We start from the raw sequence: 22,775 nt of genomic DNA, 5'->3' as shown, positions 1-22,775 counted from the left end.
CGTACTTTGTTAAAATTATTTGAAAGAATGAGAAATGTCCTTTTTCTTCCTCTTGTAAGGGAGAGGACCTCTTGAAAGGGAGAAGAAAATATGTTACCATGAATTAACAATTTAATGAATAATTTTTACGCAAACTTGAAAATAGTGTGCCAAGATAAATTTTTAAATTTCTTTGGGAGTTTCTCATCTAATTTTACATAAATTAATATTTATCGACAATTTGAGCCATAGAATTGAAATATGGAGAAAAATTCTGATCATTAAAAAAAGTATGAATTTGTGTCAAAATATCTATGTTAGAGCAATTGCTGTGTATAAATATAATATATATCCTAAATCATGCTTTCGAGACATGAAAAACGCAAATTAAATTTCGTGTATTGGCCCAACGAGAAATTTATATAACTCCCCCCACCGTGTGTGTGCAAAAGTGCATTTGCTTCTTCTAGAGTTGCAATCATGCAAAATTTAAAATGTTTAGTTTATTCTCTGCACGAACAGGAGACAAGCAAAAGCCTACTTTTAATTCATTTTTCGAATTCTGCTTAACGAACAGATCAATGTCAATATTTGTGGCTCGAAAAAGTTTTATTTTTACTATAATGTCGCCGTGAAAATATTCCTTTTCGACCTGAATGGAGCATCCCGTCAGTGCTATTGCTTACAAAAACACATTGTTATGTAAATCGCTCTTAGTTCCTTTCTTGCCCATTATGTTTCTAACGAGAGGATAAAATAATCTACCGGTATAATACTTCGCCAATATATTGCTAAAGAGAATTTCACTGTCTTTGCCATCTTAATAGTAATCGTAATTAAATTAATTAGAAAAATCAATTAAAAGCTGTTTGTCCAACGACACTTCGCAAAAAAGGTACCAGTTCTTTTTAAGAACATTGCTGTCAAAGATCTTTATCTTTATTCATATTGAAAAATCTTCGTGTAGAGGCCGGAACTACTCATTAAGAAAGTAATATGTGTATTTGCCTTTTTGAAGGCAAAATAGGCCATTTTTAAGAGGAGATTAAATTTTCACAAATACCTGGAATGAATGGAAAAGAATCCCAAGGGAATAGAAAGCCGAGAGAGCATTTCATTTATGTTGTCTGAGTGCTTCTTTGAGAAATCCTGAGATACATTTCCAGCTAGATTCTGAAACAATTAGGTAATATATATAGGTAATATATATAAATGAATAAATACAAAGTAAAATTTAATTGAAAACCTAATTCATTTGAATGTATATATGTACGTACGTATATGTTACGGTGAAACACAGAAATCTGGAGAATGTCGACTTTCACCATTGAATGTCAACATTCACATAGTCACTTGGTGTATGTCCGAAATATTTTCCAAATACTCTTATTTCTGACTTATACCGGTAAATGTCGATATTCACCATGTACTAACGGTAAATGTTGAACATATTATATTTTCATATTTGAAAATATAATGTAACATATTATATTATATTTTCTTCTCCGTAATTCAGTCGCGAAAAAACGCACTTGAGACTTAAAATAAGAACTTAAAGCACACAGTATATTCAAAATAAGAAAGAAAAATAAAAAAACGTACTTAATTATACAGTACGTACTAAATGAGAAAATAAAATAATAGTAATAAAAAGCTTACTAAATTATGTGATTCAAATCTTATTTATTGCAACAACTTAAACTATTGTGACACTTTATAAACTCTCTTTTCGACCTACACCAGAGCATATCTGTGATTACACCGGTGAGAGTCTGAATCTACAAGAATGTAATGCAATATTCGATCTTTCACCGACGTATTTGCTGACTGTCGACATTCTTCGGTGAAATTCGACATTATCCAATTTCGGTCTGTTAAAAAGTCCTCCACGAAGGCATCTCTCCCTTAAGGGGCAGATAGCCCTCAAGCGCTTTGCCGTAATCTAATAAACCAAACCAAACCAATTTCGGTCTTTCACGGTAACACACATATATATATATATATATTATATATATAGTAGTAGGTAGGAACATTGCAGCGACCTTGCTAAAGTCTAATTGCCAGTTCGCTTTACATTTTCTTTTTCAATTATATATATATTGTTTTATAAGAATAAATTTAATTAAAAAAATTAATTTAAATACATATTTAATTAAATATTCTTTGCGCCGTTGCTGCAAGGAATGAAATTTAAATTTAAACAAATTTAAATTTAATTTTTATCTAATACGTATAAAAGTAAAAAAGCAAATTTAAATTCTAAAAAAAGGAAAAAAGCCAAAATAATTTTTTAAAAAAATGTGCAAACATGTAAAAGATTTAATTCTCGAACTAATCTACAATATCATTTAAATTCAGAAGCATAAGAAAATCAAGTGCAAAATCAATCCATGAAAATAAATTTACTAATTTAATAAATTAAAATTTAAAAAAAATAACAAAATCTGAAATGTTTCAGATTTTAAATTACGTCCAAAGGGGCGTTTTTTAACATTTTGTGTGTTACCTTTCTTTATTAAATATCATGTTCCTCGCACTTAAACCATAAGATCCAGTGCAACAGCAATATCGCAAAATAGTTTTAAAACGAGCATATCTTTAGAATTTCCGATACAGAGACTCACGCGCTGGAGATAAAAATGTTTTTTTCTTCACAACGTTGCCATTGCTCGCTTTGAAATCCTTGAGTTTGTTAATCAAAAATTCGTCAAAGTTTTAAAAAATAGGAAATCGATCATAAAACAAATTTCAAATTTCAAATTTGGTCTTCCACATGCTCATATTCGTTGGAGGATTACGTTATTCAAAATTCGATGACTCTATGTACCGTTGTTTTATCACAATACGAGAAATATACATACATTTATGCAGATTTTTCATTATTTAATTTCTTCAAATATAATGCAGGACTCTAACATTTTGTGGCAACAGTTTGAAAAGTGAACCGACATTTATGAGTCCGACGCAAAATGCCAAAACGAAACTAATAGTCCTTCGGGATTCAAATCCCTTTGGACTAATTAAACAATTTTTTTTAAAAAAATGCATATGTGAATGACCGTTGAGTAGGCAGGAGACAGACTTATCAAGGGGAAGTTGCCTCCAAACCTAACTCTCCAATCATTCAATTCGTGTTTCGTCATTCATGTAGGCAAGGGTAAAAGTCAAAAATAATTCCAAGAAAGTGGTACCCCTAGAAATTAACATTTAAGAATTAACATTTAAGAATTAAAGTTCAAAAAGGAAAACACTAATGAAGTCCCTTGAGAAACAAGCAAGTAAAGTCAAGAATTAAACTTTTTCCTAAAAAATTAAATTTTTTTAAAAAATTAATTCCTTATAAAAAAATAATAAAAAAATCTAGAAACCAATGTATTTTAGAAACCCTTGTGTACAGAAACTTCAACAAAAAGATTATTTCATGTCACAAGTGTGAGTGAAATATTTTGTACTAAAACTGGCCAACTGAGAGCTCGGGTTATTCCTTTCTGTGGCTTTTGGTTGGTAAAACTTATTATTACTGTAATTGTTATTTATTATGTATTTTCTGATGTCCGCATATTTTCGGCCTTCGATAGTACATATATATATATGTGTATTATTTGATAGTATTTATATATATGTGTGTGTGTTTGTGCGTGTGTTAATGACTTGGAAGAGCTTCGTTGCAGTAATTTGTCGTGGTAGATGGATGCATAAACCAGAAACTTGCAGACATGCCCAATATTCAGTTGTTTCCTCTTTGTTGTTCAGGACTGAAGTACGTTTTTATTTAATACAACACAAGTCAAATCGGCGCTACAGCGCCTCGTTCTTAAGAGGTGTTGGAATCCAAAAATCTTTAAAAAATGGGGATTTCGGATTTTTGCATTTTCAAATTCTCTACACTTTTATCTTTCTAAATATACCATTCTTTAATCTCTATGAAAATTAAAAGTGTAAAAAATATAGTTTTAATTGCTTTGATAAATGAGGATTTTTACATAAAAACACGTTTTTCTCCAAACGTGATTTTTTATACTCAATGTACCTTTTCTCAAGAACTACTGCTCACAGGTATCTAAACTTTATATGGCTTATTTATTAGGTTCCCTAATATTTACTGAAATGAGCTTTTTGTAATAAACTTAGAAAAAAAAATTTTTTTTTATTTTTTTGTGCGAGAAAAGTGCTAAATTTTACTATGCCTAACAAAATATTCTGTAATTTACTCTAAAATTGAAAATGCTTCAAAAGCTTATTCCAGTATAATCAGATAGGTATACTTTAATTACAGAAAAAATTTCAAGCTTGTATCTACAGCAGATTTTGAGAAAAAGTACATCGAAAATGGCCAATTTAACATTGTTGGTATAGGGGTTTCTGATACCCCTTAATCGAAACGTTGTGTACAATGCAGTTTTTGATTCATTTCGTGAGTTTTGTACACACATTAATTTTAGTAACATACCCTAAGTCTCTAAAGCGACTTATGGGTATGTCTAGAATGTAACAAAAATTCCTGTCAATAAACAGCGCATCAGTACATTTACTTTTAAAGTCTCGCCAAGCATAAATATACTGGTATAATCCGAACTACACACATTTTTGTGCACATGTGAAAGAACATCAGTGCACTCTTGAAATTTTAAGTTCTATTTGAAGCCATCATTTAGAAGGAAATCAATGTTCAATGTTCCGTCTTACTTTCTTTGGGAACATGCACAGACCTGACTCAGAACAGGGAGCTTACTAAAGCTATGTTCAGTAACTGTGGGAAGTAGACAAGATGCACAGGAAGGGTATACAAAACCCTTTATTTTTCACTCTTTACAATAATTTCCGTACTTCGGAATACAGAGACCAACTACTTGTGGTCTGAACGTAAGAATATAAAAATATAACTAAACTCTAACTTAAATTTGGAATAATAAACGTGGAAGATTGGCCTTATATTAACAGGAAGCCGTATGTAGTACAGAGAATTGTTAACACTACAATACGTTTAAAATTATCACGAGGATTAAACCTCTGGCCTGGAAGGCAAACAGCAACTGAATAAAACTTCTAAGGCAAGCGGCCTGCTTCGACTAACTCCTTCCTCTCTCTCGCTTGGCAAAAAGCCACAACTTAAGTACTTGGCGTTCGCCAGACAAATTTTGCATAAATAAGTTAACGCTTTTAATTCTGGCCGGAAGTAGAAAATAAGAAGTGATAGTAAAGATTTAAAATAAAATAAACGTTAGTAAAACTTAAGATCCTTACAACACATTTTATGTAACAAACAACAACAACTTCTTGTTTATGAACAAACAACTTCAAACGTGATTTTTTTATATTCGATGTCCTTTTCTCAGGAACTACTGCTCACAGGTATCTAAAATTTTTAGGGCTTATTTATTAGGTTTCCTAATATTTTCTGAAATGAGCTTTTTGTGATAAAGTGAGAAAAAATATTAAAATTTTGTGTGTGTGTGTGTGAGAAAAGCGCTGAATTTTACTATGTCTATCAAAATATTCTGTAAATTACTCTAAAATTTAAAATGTTTCAAAAGCTCATTTCAGTATAATCAGATAGGTATACTTTAATTACACAAAAAATTTCAAGTGTGTATCTATAGCAGATTATGGCATCGAAAATGGCCAATTTAGCATTGTCGGTATATAGGTTGCTGATACCCCTTCAAGACCATTTCACATAAGATAAACTTGAGAAACCTACTTTTTAAGGCAACAGGCAGCAGCGTGTTGCTACAGCAAAGTGGAAGAGAGCAAAAGAGGAGCAACGATGGGGGGGGGGAAGAGAGACCGAGATTGTGCAAGGAAAAGTAGCTTTAACTAAAGCTATCTATAGGCCTTTAAAAGAAAGTAGCTTTAACTAGAAAGATAACTGTTAGTAACATCTTATAATATATCAAACCATGATTACATTTCAGATACGTTTTTCTTTGCAATATTTTGAGGTATTTAGGCGTGGCGTAAACAAACATCTTAAATTAGTCCTCGCATGTACAAATGTTATTCACCGCTGAGCTAGTTTACAAGAAGTATCTGTAAGCGAAATAGCATCAAGTGTTCATTTGGCTTGAACTGTTCAAAGTATCATAATTTCAAAGAGACAATATTAATCATGTCTTAAACATTCTTTTCTCATTCGGCAGCAGCGTTGACAAATGTTGTTATCAGAAGGGCACCAGCACGGTTTTGGTGTCGTTGTTGTCAAATGATTGAGGTTCTGAAATGAAATGACAATGTTTAACATATGTTACCGTGAAAGACCGAAATTGGAGAATGTCGACTTTCACCGGAGAATATCAACATTCACCAAATACGTCGGTGAAAGACCGAATATTTCACTACATTCTTGTATATTCGAACCCTCACCGGTGTATGTCGACAATCACAGATATGCTCTGGTGAAAGTCGAAAAGAGAGGTCATAAAGTGCCATAATAGTTTAAGTTGTTGCAATAAATAAGATTTGAATCACATAATTTAGTAAGTTTTTTTATTACTGTTATTTTATTTTCTCATTTAGAACGTACTGTATAATTAAGTAAGTTTTTAACTACTATTATTTTCCTTTCTCATTTTGAATGTATTGTGTGTTTTAGGTTCTCATGTTCTTAAGTTCTTATTTCAAGTCTCAAGTGCGTTTATTCGCGACTGAATGACGGAGAAGAAAATATAATATTGTTATATGTTCAACATTCACCATTAGTACATGGTGAATGTCGACATTGACCGGTGTAAGTCAGAAATAAGAGAATTTGGAAAATATTTCAGACATACACCAAGAGACTATGTGAATGTTGACATTCACCGGTGAAAGTCGACATTCTCCAGATTTCGGTGTTTCACCGTAACATATACATTTAATATTATATTTATTCAATGAATTTACCTGTAGCAGCTTCACTAATGACTTTGGATCGGAACCCCATGGGATTGCATAAATATCAAACTGAAAAGAAAAAAAAAATTGCAAAATTCAAAAACAGTTGGAAAAGCAGCTTTTGTTAAGTGCCAGTTCTTTCTAATTTAGAGGGGGAGGGAAAACCCACCAGCGTAAAATTTAATATAAAGACAACCTTGGATTGGCGTAGATTTGGAATTTAAAAGCTTCTTAAGCTGCAAAAAGGTAAAGGGATGGTTCTGAAGAAAGAGACTTATGTTTGATTGTACTTGAAATCGCTAAAGATTTTCAAAATTTAAGCCAATCCAAGATTGCATTTTTTGCCTAATTTTAAATATAAATTCTTAGATTCAGACTTCATGAAATTAAAAACAGTTACTGCATTTCTTAAAATTCAAAATAACCTAGGAAGCAAAAATATGAAAACTATTATCATTTGATGAAGTTTAGCATTAAGGTATTATATTTAGCCTTTCTTACTAAAATTTGAGGTTTTATCCTAGAATTATTCAATGTTTTAATTTTAACAAATTATATAGAGTGTTTTAAAAGATTGCCAATCGGTTAGACTAACTATTCAGATAAGGTAGTCAAACACCCAAGATTCCAATTAAAAAAAAAATTATCGTAAAAGTTCTGTATCAATTTTGATAGCATGATAGTTTTCATTAAAGTTATATAAAACTTTTATTCTCATAGAATTTTGTATAAAAATAATGTGAATAAGAAAATGTTTTCTGTAGCCGAATTAATCCAACAAGCAATAACAGAAAATTATAGCCTGAAAGTTTCAGATTGTCGGATAAACATGTAAAAAAAAGTTACCATTAGAAATTAAAATAATTTTTAAATTAAAAATAATAAAACATAAAAACGAGAAAAAAACTGTATAAATTATCTAACATACAAATATTAAAACAACTTTAATTAATTACACCTAAGCTGCAAATGTTCACATAAATTATCAAGCGAAAATACTATGAATTAAACATATTTCAGTTTATATTAATTATATAAATTGTTAAAAAATAAAGATTTAAATTACAGTAAAACTCGCTTATAACGAGGCCTGACTTAATGAGAACTTGGATTTAACGAGTAAATCGAAAATACTTTGTTGATACAATGGGGCATAACTTGCTTTTAACTAGCAAATCTCGGTTATAGCGAGCAATATTTTTGCGATTCATAAAATTTCAATTGACTTCCACCTCTCCAGCTCAGCTAATCCTTTCTTAAAAAAATTTCTTTAACAATCTGAAATGCTAATGTAAACGTAGTCGAAGCGACACGTTTAGTGGAGGATGTATGGGAAAACATTACATCAACGTGGACTAACAATTGCTTCCGTAAGGCTGGATTGGACACTTCTCAAGAGAGGCAAATCACTGAAGAAGAAAAAGAAGTAGACGTCTTAGAAAATTTGGAAATGAGTAGAGAAGAATTTGAAAATTATGTTGTAGAGTCATTAGGTTAATTGGAAGCAGAAAAGATGAAAAATATGCAACGTCCTTCGTCGGGAATCGAACCACGGACCTCTGGAATACCGGCCCAGCGTGCTACCGTTACACCACGAAGGGACGCTAGGAAAGTGGGAGAAATACCTTATATACTTCCCTTTTTAAAGGGCGACTAGGGTCTTTAGGGGACTTAGTCGCCAAATCCTGGGTGCGGAGAATCATCATCCACAACCCTTTTAGTTCGGGCGCCACTTGTAGAGTCATTAGGTTAATTGGAAGCAGAAAAGATGAAAAATATGCAACGGCCTTCACCGGGAATCGAACCACGGACCTCTGGAATACCGGCCTAGCGTGCCACCCTTACCCCACGAAGGCACTCTAGGAAAGTGGGAGAAAGACCTTATAATGTATCTGTTGACGCCAAAGTTATCATTTCTTAGATACCTACTTAAGAAGATATATATCTATATTTTACTTTTTACGTGCTCCACTACACGGAAAGGGAGGAATCCCCCGTGGAGGTATTTTTAAGGGAAACTATCATATTAAACTTTTTTTAAGGGAAACTAGCTCGTATCCACGTTACACATGGGAAAAATTACGAAAACGCCCATGCAGCCAACCCGTTCGCCGGGACTCGAACCCCGGACCGAACTACCAGTGTTCAGCGCTTTTATCGCTCGGCCGCTGATGGACCTCAAGAAGATATTGTAGCTGAAATGCAAGCTAAGTATGTGAAAAAATAATGAAAGCGACGATGATAACGACGAATGCGAAGAATTTCAAGCTGCACCCACCCCCAACATATTCAACGGCTTTTGAGTCTGTAGAAAAATTTCAAACTTTTTTAGAAGCCAGGGGTGCAAGTGACGATGTTTTTCGGGCTATGAGTCCGAAGAACAGTAACACAAGAAAGAGACAATAAGAAAGTTCAAAGAAAATTAAAAATATAGCCACCCAGATCGTACAGTGGTTAGAGATGCCGACTATGATAGCGAAGAGCCCGAGTTCCAATCCCGGAGAAGGCATGGTTCCAAGTTCTGCTATATGCCGAGAATAACACGCAATCTGCATGTTTGTCGTAAGGTAGGTGCCCACTGGAGGCGCTTCAGATAGAATAAATGCTGGAGCTGGGTCCGGGAAGCGTAATGGCAGACCGCACATTGAGTTGAATAATGTTAAGCAAATTTCGCTTACTGCGCATGCTTGATGGTGTACCTTTGGCGCGGGGAGAAATATTGGCGAATAAGCAACCCTACGCTAGCTTATTCGTGATCACCATGGCTGTCGAGTGTGTTCGAATGATGTTTACAACTGTAATGTTGTGGAACTTTGCTTATTAGTTATTTTAACGTCCATACCCATTGCACTTGCTTATTTTTCTAATATATATTTCATTGCAATTTGCCAATAACAGTGCATTTAATATTTTTTAACATATGTTCGTAATAATTCGTTATTTAAATGTAATTTGTTTACATGTCATAATTCAGTAATTGTAAACTGGAGTATCTCGCTTAGTTTGTTAGCGTATATTCGCGCTTTTATTTTCTCATTTCAAAGAATTTAATAACTAGCATTAATTGTAAAATTTCTTCAGTGTTATTTGCAAGCACTTGTTATATTCCTCAGTGTTTCTTTATGTATGTACGAATGGAACGTATGGTAAATCCTGAATTGTTTTTATTGCTTAAAAGTATAATAAATAAATTTTCAACTAATATATCCTAAATTTCAGTCCTTTTCTGAACGAAAATTTGTACAGTTCCAAAGGAATGTGCAGAATTTCATAGGTATTATATTTTACATTTTGAATGCAAACACTGCTTCACATTACTTCGCAATAATTTTTTTCGCAAGTTTTCTAGTTGTTTGAGCAGTACAGCAAAAAATAGTATTTTAACACGGTAATTAATTTACATTTACGTTATACTCTACGAAGATTTAAACACCAGATTTGTTTACAATCAGATGGCGGTACATCTACCATATACCGTATTTATCTTCTTTTCAAATCGCGCCAACACAGTAATTACGCCAAATTGTTTTCTGGCCATGCGCAGTATCCGACATTCGTTTAACACTGTTCAACTCAATGTGCGGTATGCCATTACGCGTCCGGGAAAGCATGGTTGTAACTGTCCGTCCTTTTAGAGGAAGTAACGTGGCTGCCTGTTACGTGTATCCACAATCAAATGGCCACCACTTCCGGCCTTAGAGGTGGCCAATATCAAAAAAACACAAAATAGTTCGGAAAGAAAAAAAATATTAAAAATGTTTAATAAATTGTACTATAAGAGAAAACTGCCAGAGACTTCTCTGGCAGTTTTCCCTTGCATGCTTTGTCAGAATCATTTGATCAGCGAACTAATTTTGACATTTGATTTGGCTGATTCCGTACGGATATTTTTTTTAAAATGAAAATATCTCCGAAACGTAAATTGCTGAGTTTGAGGGAGGATGTTTTCTTTTAACGCATTATATACTTGATGATAAATATTTTAGTAGCAGTAATACAGAAAATTTCTGGATCTGGCGGTTGAATTATGCTTAAAATATCGAAGACTACGTACTTCACCTAAACATCTATGACCATGTTTCAGCAAAAATTCTTGGAATTTTCTTCCTGCCGTAGAAGTTGTTGTTTGCAGCCAATTCAAAGCTTCCTGTGTGAAGGAAAAACATCATAACAAAATACGTTATTATCATTATTTTCATCATCATCGATCAAAAATATTATCACCCCTTATCATTTCAAAACCAAATATAATTGTTTATATACCAAATATATTGTTATCATTATTTTGGTTTTCAAAGATTTATAATCAATTAGATGCTTGATATAATAAGTTTATGGCGACTATACCTATATACTTTCCTTAATTTTACTTTATTACTTTTCCAGATTTTATTCCATTAATTATTAGTAGTAAATTGACGCGATTTGTAAGCAAGTAATTTCGTGAGAGCAATGAAGGTTTAAAGAAAATATCCCCAGTTTGCTTTAAAAATAAAGGATAAATCTGAAATGAATTTGTAAGGTACATTTTAATTTTACAACAGTTATTTTCATTTCAAAGTGCTTTCATAGCGATTATTGTTTCCATTTACAACTCCCTACCAGAATGAGTTTTTAGAATCGCATTGAATGCAAATGAGTCAGAAGTAGTATTTAAGGAAGGTTCAACTTAATTCACGAGAGAAAGCTAGGAATCCTGAGTAGTGCTTGTTTGCCTTTGGGCTAAATCCCTTTTGATGATGTCACGCTTGGCCGGATATTACGTGCCTTTTGTTATTCGCCGGCTAGTTTAAATTCAGGGACAACTACCTTAGATACTTGTGTTTAGCTTCGACTAAGTCTCTTAGTTAGTTCTAATTTAGTTCTTATTCCTTATTCTGAGTTTAAGCTGAAGTGGAAGCTTTGTTATAAGCCCGAGAGAGAGGCCGACTGTTCATCTTATTTTGAGTGAAATAAAGGGTAGTTAACCCTTCTTGAGTCTACGTCTTTAGTTGTTCGAACTCAGCGATAAATCGGTAACAAGTTCACTATGTTCCTCAAAGTTTATTTTAGTACAAAAAGAGTGAGGAACTCTACAAATTGAATACAGTAATAACTTCTTATGTCATTACTTGATAATTTATACAGAGGCTGTTCACACATTTTTCAGACGATGTATATCGTATTCACAAATTTAAATTACATAAAATTCTTGTGTTTTAAATGTTCCGTTTGACATCCCTTATTCTGAACTATCTTTCGACACCGCAATTTCCAGGATAATAATGCCTTTTGAAGTGGCAGAAGAGGTGTTCTATCCCATTCCTCCCGAACAGCTTTCCGGAGTCCTGTTAGGGTTTTGGGACAATGTTTGGATAGTGCAGTTTTTAAAAGTCCGAAAGCACAAAAATCCATAGGTGACGCATCGGGAGATTGAGTAGGGATATCAGTGAAGAGCATGGCCTCGATACCAGTTTTTTGTTCCATTTCTTTTAGGAAATTGACAGTGGATTTTGATGTGTGACTGCTAGCTTTGATGGAGTCTCACAGATGGATGGCACTGTGGGTAAAGCGATGGTATTTCATTCAGAAAAATTGGCGATAAAATATGTTCCTGATAGTATTTGGAGTTAATCTTGACATTTTTTTGCACTCTTTATTTTTAACTTGCCATTATAAGAAAAACCAGCAACAATCATGAATCCCTTAGAAAAAATTTCTTTCGATTCTTTGAACCATGTACTTAAATTTTTTTCTCCTCTTTTATGATAATAAATGGCTCTTTTTTTGTTACAATCATTTTATGCTTCATCTATAGTGACAATTGTTTTCCATTTTTCTTTGGATAAGTGTTTCTCATATAGAATTCTGCAGCGTGTCCTGCGTTGAGCGATATGCTTTGGTAGAAGACGATGCACATTGCGTTTTTTCGCTTTCTTAAGATTTAATTCAACGTTTATCATTTTGTTTACAGTGGACACCGAGCATTTTAATGATTTTGCAAGTGTCCTTTTGTAAGGATCTTAAGTTTTACTAACGTTTATTTTATTTTAAATCTTTACTATCACTTCTTATTTTCTACTTCCGGCCAGAATTATAAGCGTGAAGGAGTTTTATGCAAAGTTGTCTGGCGAACGCCAAGTATTTAAGTGTGGCCTTTTTGCCAAGCAGAAGAGAGGAAGCCGTGAGTTCGAAGCAGGCCGCTTACCTTAGAAGTTACGCAGTTGCTACTTTGCCTTCCAGGCCAGAGGTTTTAATCCTCTTGATAAATTAAACGTATTGTAGTGTTCACAGTCTCTGTGCTACATACGCTTTCTGTTATTATAAGGCCAATCTTATTCTAAAGTTAAATTAGAGTTTAGTTTTATTTTGATATCTTTTAAGTTAGACCCCGAGTGGAGGGTCATTGTATTCCGAAGTACGGAAGTCATTGTATATAAAGAAAAAAATAAAGGGTTTTGTATACCCTTCGTCTGTATCCTGTCCACTTACTACAATTAGTGAACATAGCTTTAGTAAGCTCTCTGTTCTAGTCAGGTCATTGTATGTTTCCGAAGAAAGTTAGAAGAAACATTGAACCTGATAGTGGCGCCCGACGAAGAATAACCATGGCCGAGTTTCAAGAAGAACCTGTGCTGCCTGCAGAAACAGCTCAGAATCCAGAAATGCCAGCTGCCGCCCTGGAAGGATTTGGGTATATTGTCCAGACCATGCGCGCTTCGATGAAACCGGAAGCAACGTTTAATGGAAACTCACAGGTAACCAGTTTTTTGGAAAAATTGGATGACCACTTCATGCTCTACCCCGTGCACGAGTTTCAAAAAGTTACCTTAGCTACCAGCGCTTTGAGGGGCCAAGCGCTTAACTGGTTCAAATGTATCGGCAGAAGTCTCTTGGGTCAAGCAGGAAGTCCCACCTATACCTACGAAAATTTCAAGACTGCCCTACTAAAAGCCTTCCCTGTTGTAAGGGATCGTGCGAAATTAGAAACAGAACTTTTCAGTATATATCAACAAAGAATGGAAAACCTCTCCAGGTTTATTTTAAGAAAAATTCACGTTTTCAAGCTCTTGTATGGAAACCGTCCGGATCCTGAAATAATTCAAGTGATTTTGCCGAGGTTACTACCCCAAGTGCAAGACTTTATTGAATTGAGAAATCCGACTACACTGGAAAAATTGAGCTAGCAATCCAGTTTGAAAGTAGAAGAACGGCGGACGTCGAAAGAAGACGCCAATATCAACAGCGAAACCAATTTGGTACGCCAAGACTACAGCAAACTCAAGCACATGGCTACGGAGAAAAAGCGAATCAGTGGGCAAGGAAACCCGAGCATTCAAAAACAGCCGGCGAACGTCGACAGTTCAATAGCAACCCAGAAAAAAAGTCTCAAGGCCAGTGGAGAAAGAAGGAAAGCACCGAAAGAAAAAATAATTTAAACTAAAACGGATTTCTGCTGACGAGAGGGTGCGGAAATCCGAAGGCCACGAAAACCCCTCTTCCTACAAGTTAAATACAGTAATGGTGAAAAATTTAACTCTTCCGAAGATTGAAGTCTTGGTAAATAATATCCCGGCCACCGCACTCCTGGATACCGGCGCGCAGTGTTCCTGTGTGGCAGAAGTCTTTTTTAGAAAGTATTTTCGCAAATACCGCATATATAATGCGGATAATACAACAGTATTAGCGGCGCAAGGAGAACAATGTAAGTGCGTAGGTAAAGTACCTTTGTACATCCGTATCAAGGACGAACAAGTAAAGGTGATGTTTTTTATAGTAAAGAATTTGCAAGCACACTTAATACTAGGAATAGACTTTCTTTCAGACGCACAAGCTACACTGGATTTTAATGAAGCGTCTCTTAAGCTGACGATGAAGCCAGTGCGTGTAGAAAAGGTTGAACCGCCAAGGGTAAATCTCGACCACCTGCCTAATGACGAGCAAGATAGAATCCGACAAGTGGTAAGTGAATTTGCTTCCTTATTTAGTGATATTCCAGGATTTACCCAGGTTACTAACCATAGTATTGACACCGGAGATGCATTGCCGGTTCGTCAAAAACCATACCGGTATGATAAGAATAAGGAAAAAATTATAGAATGGCATATTACCGATATGCTACGTAAAAAGATCGTAACGCCTATCTCAAGTAGTTATGCTAGTCCGGTGGTTTTATGTAAGAAAAATAATGATTATCCTTTGGAGCATCCAAAAAGGTGGAGATTCGCTATTGATTACCGTAAATTAAATTCCATAACGAAATATCCGGTATATCCGTTACCGATTATAGAAGAAATTTTAAGGAACATAAAATCAACCAAATTTATGACAACTTTAGACTTAACGAATGGTTATTTTCAAATAGGGATCAGGCCTGAGGACGTGCCTAAGACTGCTTTTATAACCAAGTCTGGCACTTATGCATTTTTGCGAATGCCGTTTGGCCTTTCAGGCGCCCCAGCAACATTTCAGCGATGCATGGACATTGTGTTAAGACCTGTTCTCGGAAAGTCCACATTTATCTATTTAGACGATATCATTATTACTAGTGATAATCTAGACCAACATGTACAGGATTTAAGACAGGTGTTTTCTTTATTAAATGAGGCCGGTCTAAAAGTTAATGTCGAAAAATGCAAATTTGCAGCCCCTGAATTAAAATATTTAGGTTACAAAATATCGCAAAAAGGGATCGAGACAGATGAATCAAAAATAATCGCTGTACAAAAGTATCCGACTCCAAACACGGCAAAGAAGCTCTCTTCTTTTCTAGGACTTTGTTCATATTATAGGTCCTTTATAAAAGATTTTGCGGCTATCGCTGAGCCATTGTTAAAATTAAAAAGGAAAAAGGCAAGATTCTCGTGGACGGCCGAAGCCAATAGTGCTTTCGAAAAATTAAAACAAGCATTAACGCAAGCCCCTGTGTTGAAATTTCCTGAAAAGGATGAAAATTTAGAAATTTCAGCGGATGCTTCGGATTATGCGGTAGGAGCGGTACTTTCGCAAAATCAGCAGCCAGTAGCATTTTTTAGCCGAACTTTAAATCAAACACAAAGAAACTATTCCGCGACCGAGAGAGAGGCACTTGCAGTTCTGTTAGCAGTGCAAAAGTTCCGAGTCTATTTTGGAAAGGCGCCGATAACAGTATATTCTGATCATGCGGCGGTAACTAGATTGTACTCTGGAAAAAATTTATCCCCAAGGTTAATAAGATGGGCACTCAAGCTGCAAGAATATAATCTGGTAATCAAGCATACCCCCGGAAAGGAAAATATCGTAGCAGATGCCCTGTCACGAATTAAATTAGACGAACAGGGTAATACCGTAAAAGTTGCAATGCTGACAGCGTGTACAATAAATTCCCGAGAAACTGTAATAACCGAACTGGGTAAGGATCCTGAGTTTGGAAGTATTTATGAGTATTTGAAGGATCCTGAAAATTTTAGCCACCAAGATATTGTGGCGATAAGAAATAGGGCGGCCCATTACGAACTAATAGATGGTCTATTATTTTATACAAAAACTACGAATTCCAACAACGAATTTCGACCTGTTATCCCAGCTAGTCTTAGATCAAATATCCTGCAAGAGCTCCATGACAGCCCTTTAGCTTCTCATGCTGGTATTCGAAAAACTACTCAACGCGTACGCGAGGCAGTCTACTTTCCTGAACTGCAAAAGTTAACAAGGGCGTATGTCCAGTCCTGCCCAACATGTCAAGCCGTTAATTATATTAATTTCCGCCCGGCCGGGTTTCTAAATAGTATTAAATCCGAATTTCCAAATGAAATAATCGGTATCGATTTATTGGGCCCTTTCCCAAAAAGTCAGTTAAACAAAAGTCGCTATCTCCTTGTTATAGTTGATCATTTTAGTAAATGGACCGAAATTGTTCCCTTAAAACGAGCCTCCGCGAAATTAGTTACCGATTCTATTTTAAATAAATATATTTTAAAATACGGGGCGCCCCTAAAAGTTATATCGGATAATGGTCCTCAATTTGTAAGTAATATATTTGAAGACATGTGCCAAAAACTGGGCATACGTCATTTAAAAATGGTCCCGTATCGGCCGCAATCAAATATAGCGGAACGGGTCAACAGAAATATAGTGAAAATTATCCGTAGTTATGTTAAAAATTTTCATAAAAGCTGGGATAACTATGTCAATGAATTTGCTTTCGCCCTTAGGACCGCAAAACATGATACAACGGGCAAAACTCCTGCTGAGTTATTTCTAGGCAGAAAGATTATAACACCGTTAGATAAATTATTTTATGTGCAACAAAGAGCCCCAGAATTTAAAATGGGTGATATAGAAAAACTAATTAAGGAAGCAAAGAAGAATACGGAAGTAGCACAAAGAAAACAGAAGCTCTATTATGATTTGAAACGACGGGGAGTAACTTATAAAGTAGGGGATGAAGTACTAAAAATTAAGCATTCACTTTCTTCAGCACCAGAAGATAAAACTGCCAAATTTTTCCCACGCTTTGAAGGACCATATGTTATAGAAAAAATAACTCACGCTGTTGTAGTATTAAAGGCAAGAAATGGCGAAACCTGTTCCGCAAACATTGACCAGATAAAACCATTCTATGACCGTAATAAAATGCAAATCTTTTCAGATCTTTTGCAGGATCCGGTACGGCAGACACCGCAGGTACAAGTTCCAGAGGTGGGAAAACGACAAGTACAAGGGCAAGCCAATGAGAGACAGAAGCAAGTGAAAAGAAAATTGCCCCGCGGAAAAATTGAAGGTACAAAGAAAAAGAAGTCGTTCCACCGTCCAAAAAACAGAGTTCACGAACACCCCCAGAATGAAGAAGGGAGAAGGACGACGTATGTGGAAAAGACCGGGAGAAAGGACGGCAACTATAACCCGGCTGTGAAACGGAAGATTGACTCATCCGACAGAACTCTCCGCAGCAAAAGTCGCCGAACTGCGGAAGGGCCATCAGCGGCGGAGGAAAAAGTACAAGAAAAATTTGAACGGCCAACAACGAGGTCCAAGCAGGATCACGACAGAAGTTTCCCGGTTCCACCAAGACCAGCTGCCTTCAAACGGCCAAGACCACAAGCAGAGGACAGAAGGAAGATGTTCAAGGGTGGCCGTAGTGGTGAAAAACGGAAGCTTCCAGAGGAAAGCACTGAAGGGCGAGCCCGTACAAGAAGGAGGATCAACCAAGCTACGGTTTGCAGCACCTTTAAAGACTGGGCCCAGAAAAGGATGTCTGAATATTACAAAGATAAGTAAAATTTTGTGTTACTTTACAAACTTAAGTTAATCTTTCATTCTTACTGCAAGTGGCAGATTTGAAGAAGTTTTACCTCATGCGAGGTCTACCTTTATCGCCAAAAGGGCGAGAAATGAGTTGTGACCGATTTTCTTATTATGTTTTTCAATTACTCGCGCGTAAAACTAAAGTTGATGTATAATAGCGTTGTATAAAGACTTAAATATTGTAAAAAGTTATTGTATAAATTTTATTTAAAACATTCTAACAAGAAAGAAGTTTTAGTCTGAAAGACTTTTTGAAATGTACTATTATTTCAATGTAGAAAGAATTGGCACTTGCTTTGAAAAGAATAGAAGTTAACAATGTACTACTAATGTATGTTTTCAAATGTGTAAAATTAACGGCATCTTGATATGTTCTTGTATACATGTGAACTGTTATTTTGAATGTTTAGAAATAACGTGATATGGTAAAAGTGAAAGTAATGTTAAAAAAATTTGTTATTCGTGTGACTGTAAAGATTAAATCATGGTGAATATGTGTTAAAGGTTGAATGATGTAGTTAGGCTCTCTGACGCTACACTTTAGAGTTAGCCACTTTCAGAATAGTACCTCAGGGTCTAGAGTTGAAATTAGGGTGTGTTAAGAGGTCTCGTATGTTGAATTTTAACACATTAGTGTTTTGATTGTAGGAGGAAGTGTTGAACACATAGACAGAAACACATTCGTGTTTGGTGTTTTTACAACACATGTCAGAGAGCACGGGGAGAGATAATTAAAATAGTCATGATTGAAATAAGAATGTTAAGAAAAGTATATTCTATATGTTATTTACAATGTCATTCTGTAACATTTCATTAAACTAGTTTTCCTTCCAGATCTCTGGAAGGAACCAGAATTGAATAAAGCTCCTGTTTTGATGCAGTACAGATGAAAAAGAAAAAAGATTGTTGTATATTCCGGGAGCTGCTATTGTAACAAATTTCTTTCTTTTAAAATTTTCTAGTTTCTAGCTAAGTTATGTTTGTAAAAGGTTGGTCTCGCGTTAGTTTCTAGAGCTAAAAGTTTTCAACAAGGTCGTTTTAGACCTCAGTTTCAAACTAATTAACTCTGGCGGGAAGTATGTAAGGATCTTAAGTTTTACTAACGTTTATTTTATTTTAAATCTTTACTATCACTTCTTATTTTCTACTTCCGGCCAGAATTATAAGCGTGAAGGAGTTTTATGCAAAGTTGTCTGGCGAACGCCAAGTATTTAAGTGTGGCCTTTTTGCCAAGCAGAAGAGAGGAAGCCGTGAGTTCGAAGCAGGCCGCTTACCTTAGAAGTTACGCAGTTGCTACTTTGCCTTCCAGGCCAGAGGTTTTAATCCTCTTGATAAATTAAACGTATTGTAGTGTTCACAGTCTCTGTGCTACATACGCTTTCTGTTATTATAAGGCCAATCTTATTCTAAAGTTAAATTAGAGTTTAGTTTTATTTTGATATCTTTTAAGTTAGACCCCGAGTGGAGGGTCATTGTATTCCGAAGTACGGAAGTCATTGTATATAAAGAAAAAAATAAAGGGTTTTGTATACCCTTCGTCTGTATCCTGTCCACTTACTACAATTAGTGAACATAGCTTTAGTAAGCTCTCTGTTCTAGTCAGGTCATTGTATGTTTCCGAAGAAAGTTAGAAGAAACATTGAACCTGATACTTTGACTAGGGGAATTTTCTTTTAACGTTAAACAACGTACCTTTGCAATAGTCGAAAGATGTCCGATTTTTCCTTGGATACTTGTTTGGAATTTTTGTCCCACTTGAGGCTCCCAATTTGAGGTTTGTTTCCTTTTCTTGTTGATGATATTACCTATCGACGCTTTAGATATCACAAAACCATGACTCTCACATCGTTTTTGGATAACGGAATATGCATATTTCTCTTCGGAAAGAGCGTCAATGTAGCCTTCGAACCACTGCTTTGTAAATTCGCCATTTTGAATAAAAACAAAACTTTCAAGCCACAGACGATAAGTTTGACTTTTAAAGGCATACTACTACAATTGCAATTACTTCTTTTGCAGCGAACGAGGTTTTATTACCGCTTACCAAAATCGTCTAAAAAATGTGCGAACAGCCTCTGTACTAACACTGTGGTGCTTTGTACATAACACAATACTGTTATTAGTAACAATACAGGTATCCCTCCTACACCATGGTAGATAGGTTCCTAACAAAAATACCGTGTTATGTGAAACCGTACGAGATTAACAACTAATCCAAAACACAGGGATGCATTTCGAAAACTTTTAAAAGCAAATATTTGTTTTTAACGATTCTCACTTTTGCCTGATTTAAATTTAGATTTTCTGCAACGTGAAATATCAACAGACGGTTCCAATTTTGTATTTTCATGTTTTTTTAAAAAAAAAAAAAAAAAAAAAAAAACCTTTAAAAATTGTTTTTTTAACTTTTTTCATGTTAAAAAAAAAACACCTTTAAAAATTGTTTTCTTAACTTTTAGAGTATGTGATACGACAGATTATTCTTCAGACAGTAGCAAAACTAAGTTATGTACTATACCAATGTTTGTAGAACACAGTAACAACCTATTTACTTATACTATGCACAAAATCAAATAAATTCTAAGCGGGTATGCCTAGAATTTATTTGATTTTCTGTATATATAAGTAAACAGGTTGTTATGGGGGCTACATACATTGGCATATGACATAACTTAATATTGTACATGTTTAGAATAAATAATCGTATGAAATTTGTTTTGTTTTATGCTTGTATTTTTTAATACTGGGGACGTCTCGTTACATCTGAAAAGACAGTTTTTTACTTTTTTTCTCAAATAAGTTTTAACACTGATTTTTCAGTTCTCTTTGCCTTCGACGTATACTTCAAACTGCAAAAATATTTTAAATAAGAAAGATTTTCCTTTTTTTGACATATTAAAATTTAAAAAAAAATGATTTTATAAAATTAAAAAATGTAACTTTTTATACGGCTAGTTAAACTTAATAAAAGTTTATGTTCATTTTAGAAAAATAAACCACATATTTCAGTTATATACGAGAAAAATTGTCCTAGATGTTTAATTTTAAATTTTGAGTATATATTTAGGGATCACATATAAACTGGAGAGTGAAATGTTTGCCATCATACATGACTAAATATAAAATTATCAATTTAGAAAAAAGGTTTCTGATATTAATAGGTAAAATAAAGAAAGAACATTGCTTTTCACGATACAATCACTGCAAATTCACAAAATCTTATAGAATTCGTGTACAGGAAACATTCAGGTTTCAGTGTTAGCACAAAGCGGATTCATAACATTATTTGCATAAATTAAAAAAAATAACAAATAATTCTTATTCCTAAATTTCTTTGTTTGATCTTTAGATTATGATTCTAAAATGATAAAACTACATTAACTTATTTTTAGCCATCGCAAATTCTTTCGTCGTACGAGTTATAACAAACAAAACAAAAGTTACTAAAAAATGTTACACACTAGTAAATCATACGAGAGCATCACTAGGTTGCATTAAAGGAAACAAATCAGTCGAAAAAGATAGAAAGTTTTGAAATTAAATATCGCGTTCAATTTCTGTATGGAAATTCAAACGTCTTGTGCTTTAATAAGTATAAACTCATACTAAATGATACAAAGTATAACACAAAGAACTGTTAAGGAATTAGATTTCGTGATTTTTACGAAACTAATATTTTAAAACTAACAAAACACGAATATTTACTGCCCTTTTGTAACATTTTATTTAAACTATATAAATAAAACATTTTCCCACTATTAGTATATTGAAATACTCTTCTGAAAAAATTCATTTTTAATTACGGTTCCTTAAAATGTGCTCTACATTAACATAAATCTAAATTATGCTTTTGGTAGAAACGGGAATAAGTAAATGCAGCGATACAAATGACTCTGTAAATTAATATCGATATTTTAAAGCATAATCGGCAAGAAACTAAATTTATTGCATTAGAAATTTTTAGAATATAATGCTTGACTTCGAAACTGTTTCAGTGAAATGCATCAATCAAATTGTGTACTAATCACCATGCTTGTAAATCAAGTAAAATTCTGAAATTAGACTCAAATTTGCAAAGGTTAATTTCCAAAGAAAAAATTTCCAGAGAAAAAGTACACTTACAAAATAGATCAGCTGGGATTTTAAAGATATTTCAAGGCTATAGGTACTTAGCTTTCCTCTAGAAATAATATAATAACCACTATCAAGAATAACATAGTTGTAACAAAAGAATGCTCTGAAGAACTAACTTCTAAACCAATAAATAATAAGCAACAGAAATTAATTTAACCATGAGTAAACTTTCCTGACAATAATTTCAGAGAATAAATAAGAAGAAATTTTTTTGAAGATTGAATTCGAAGAAAAGTCTTCCAAAGTTGATGGTAAAAAGAGATTAGATGTCAAAGATTTTGATGGACGTGAAACTTCAGGAAGTGTTTCAAAAATCTTCTTAGTTGCTTTTCCTTCACTTTTCGGTGAAAGAATGGCGTTAGGGACTTCGTTTCTTATCATTTAAAGGTAGTATCAGACATTCAAAAATTTCGGAAGAACAACTCTTTAGTACACTTTGGCTGCGTCGTCACATGATATAAAAAGGCAAATGGCTACGGATCACTTTGGGTTTACCCTGTTAAGGGAAAAACCACTTCTTCATT

The 22,775-nt window shown here is 34.2% G+C and overlaps 1 protein-coding gene across 7 annotated transcripts in view; it reads right to left on the bottom strand.

The window, feature by feature from the left end:
* Window positions 1–22,775, bottom strand: part of LOC118193483 (uncharacterized) — a 180,881-nt gene that overhangs the window by 22,536 nt on the left and 135,570 nt on the right. For 5 of the 7 annotated variants that reach the window (XR_004758921.2, XR_004758920.2, XM_085812562.1 and 2 more), the window contains exons 30-32: window positions 10,907–10,999; window positions 6,862–6,921; window positions 1,043–1,152 (exon numbers count right to left, since the gene is read on the bottom strand). Coding sequence is in view for 5 of the 7 variants with exons in the window: in XM_085812562.1 (XP_085668688.1) it covers window positions 1,043–1,152; window positions 6,862–6,921; window positions 10,907–10,999 (263 nt within the window). In the remaining 2 variants the exon portion in view is untranslated. The remainder of the gene's footprint in view (window positions 1–1,042; window positions 1,153–6,861; window positions 6,922–10,906; window positions 11,000–22,775) is intronic. The other 2 variants (XM_085812561.1, XM_085812559.1) reach the window with 1 other exon arrangement.

Source organism: Stegodyphus dumicola, chromosome 3 (genome assembly GCF_044657685.1).
Source record: "Stegodyphus dumicola isolate Sdum_Otavi_A_Nest chromosome 3, ASM4465768v1".
Lineage (NCBI taxonomy): Eukaryota > Metazoa > Arthropoda > Arachnida > Araneae > Eresidae > Stegodyphus > Stegodyphus dumicola.
Note: the sequence above shows the minus strand (reverse complement) of the source record. Positions and strands in the feature narration are given on the sequence as shown.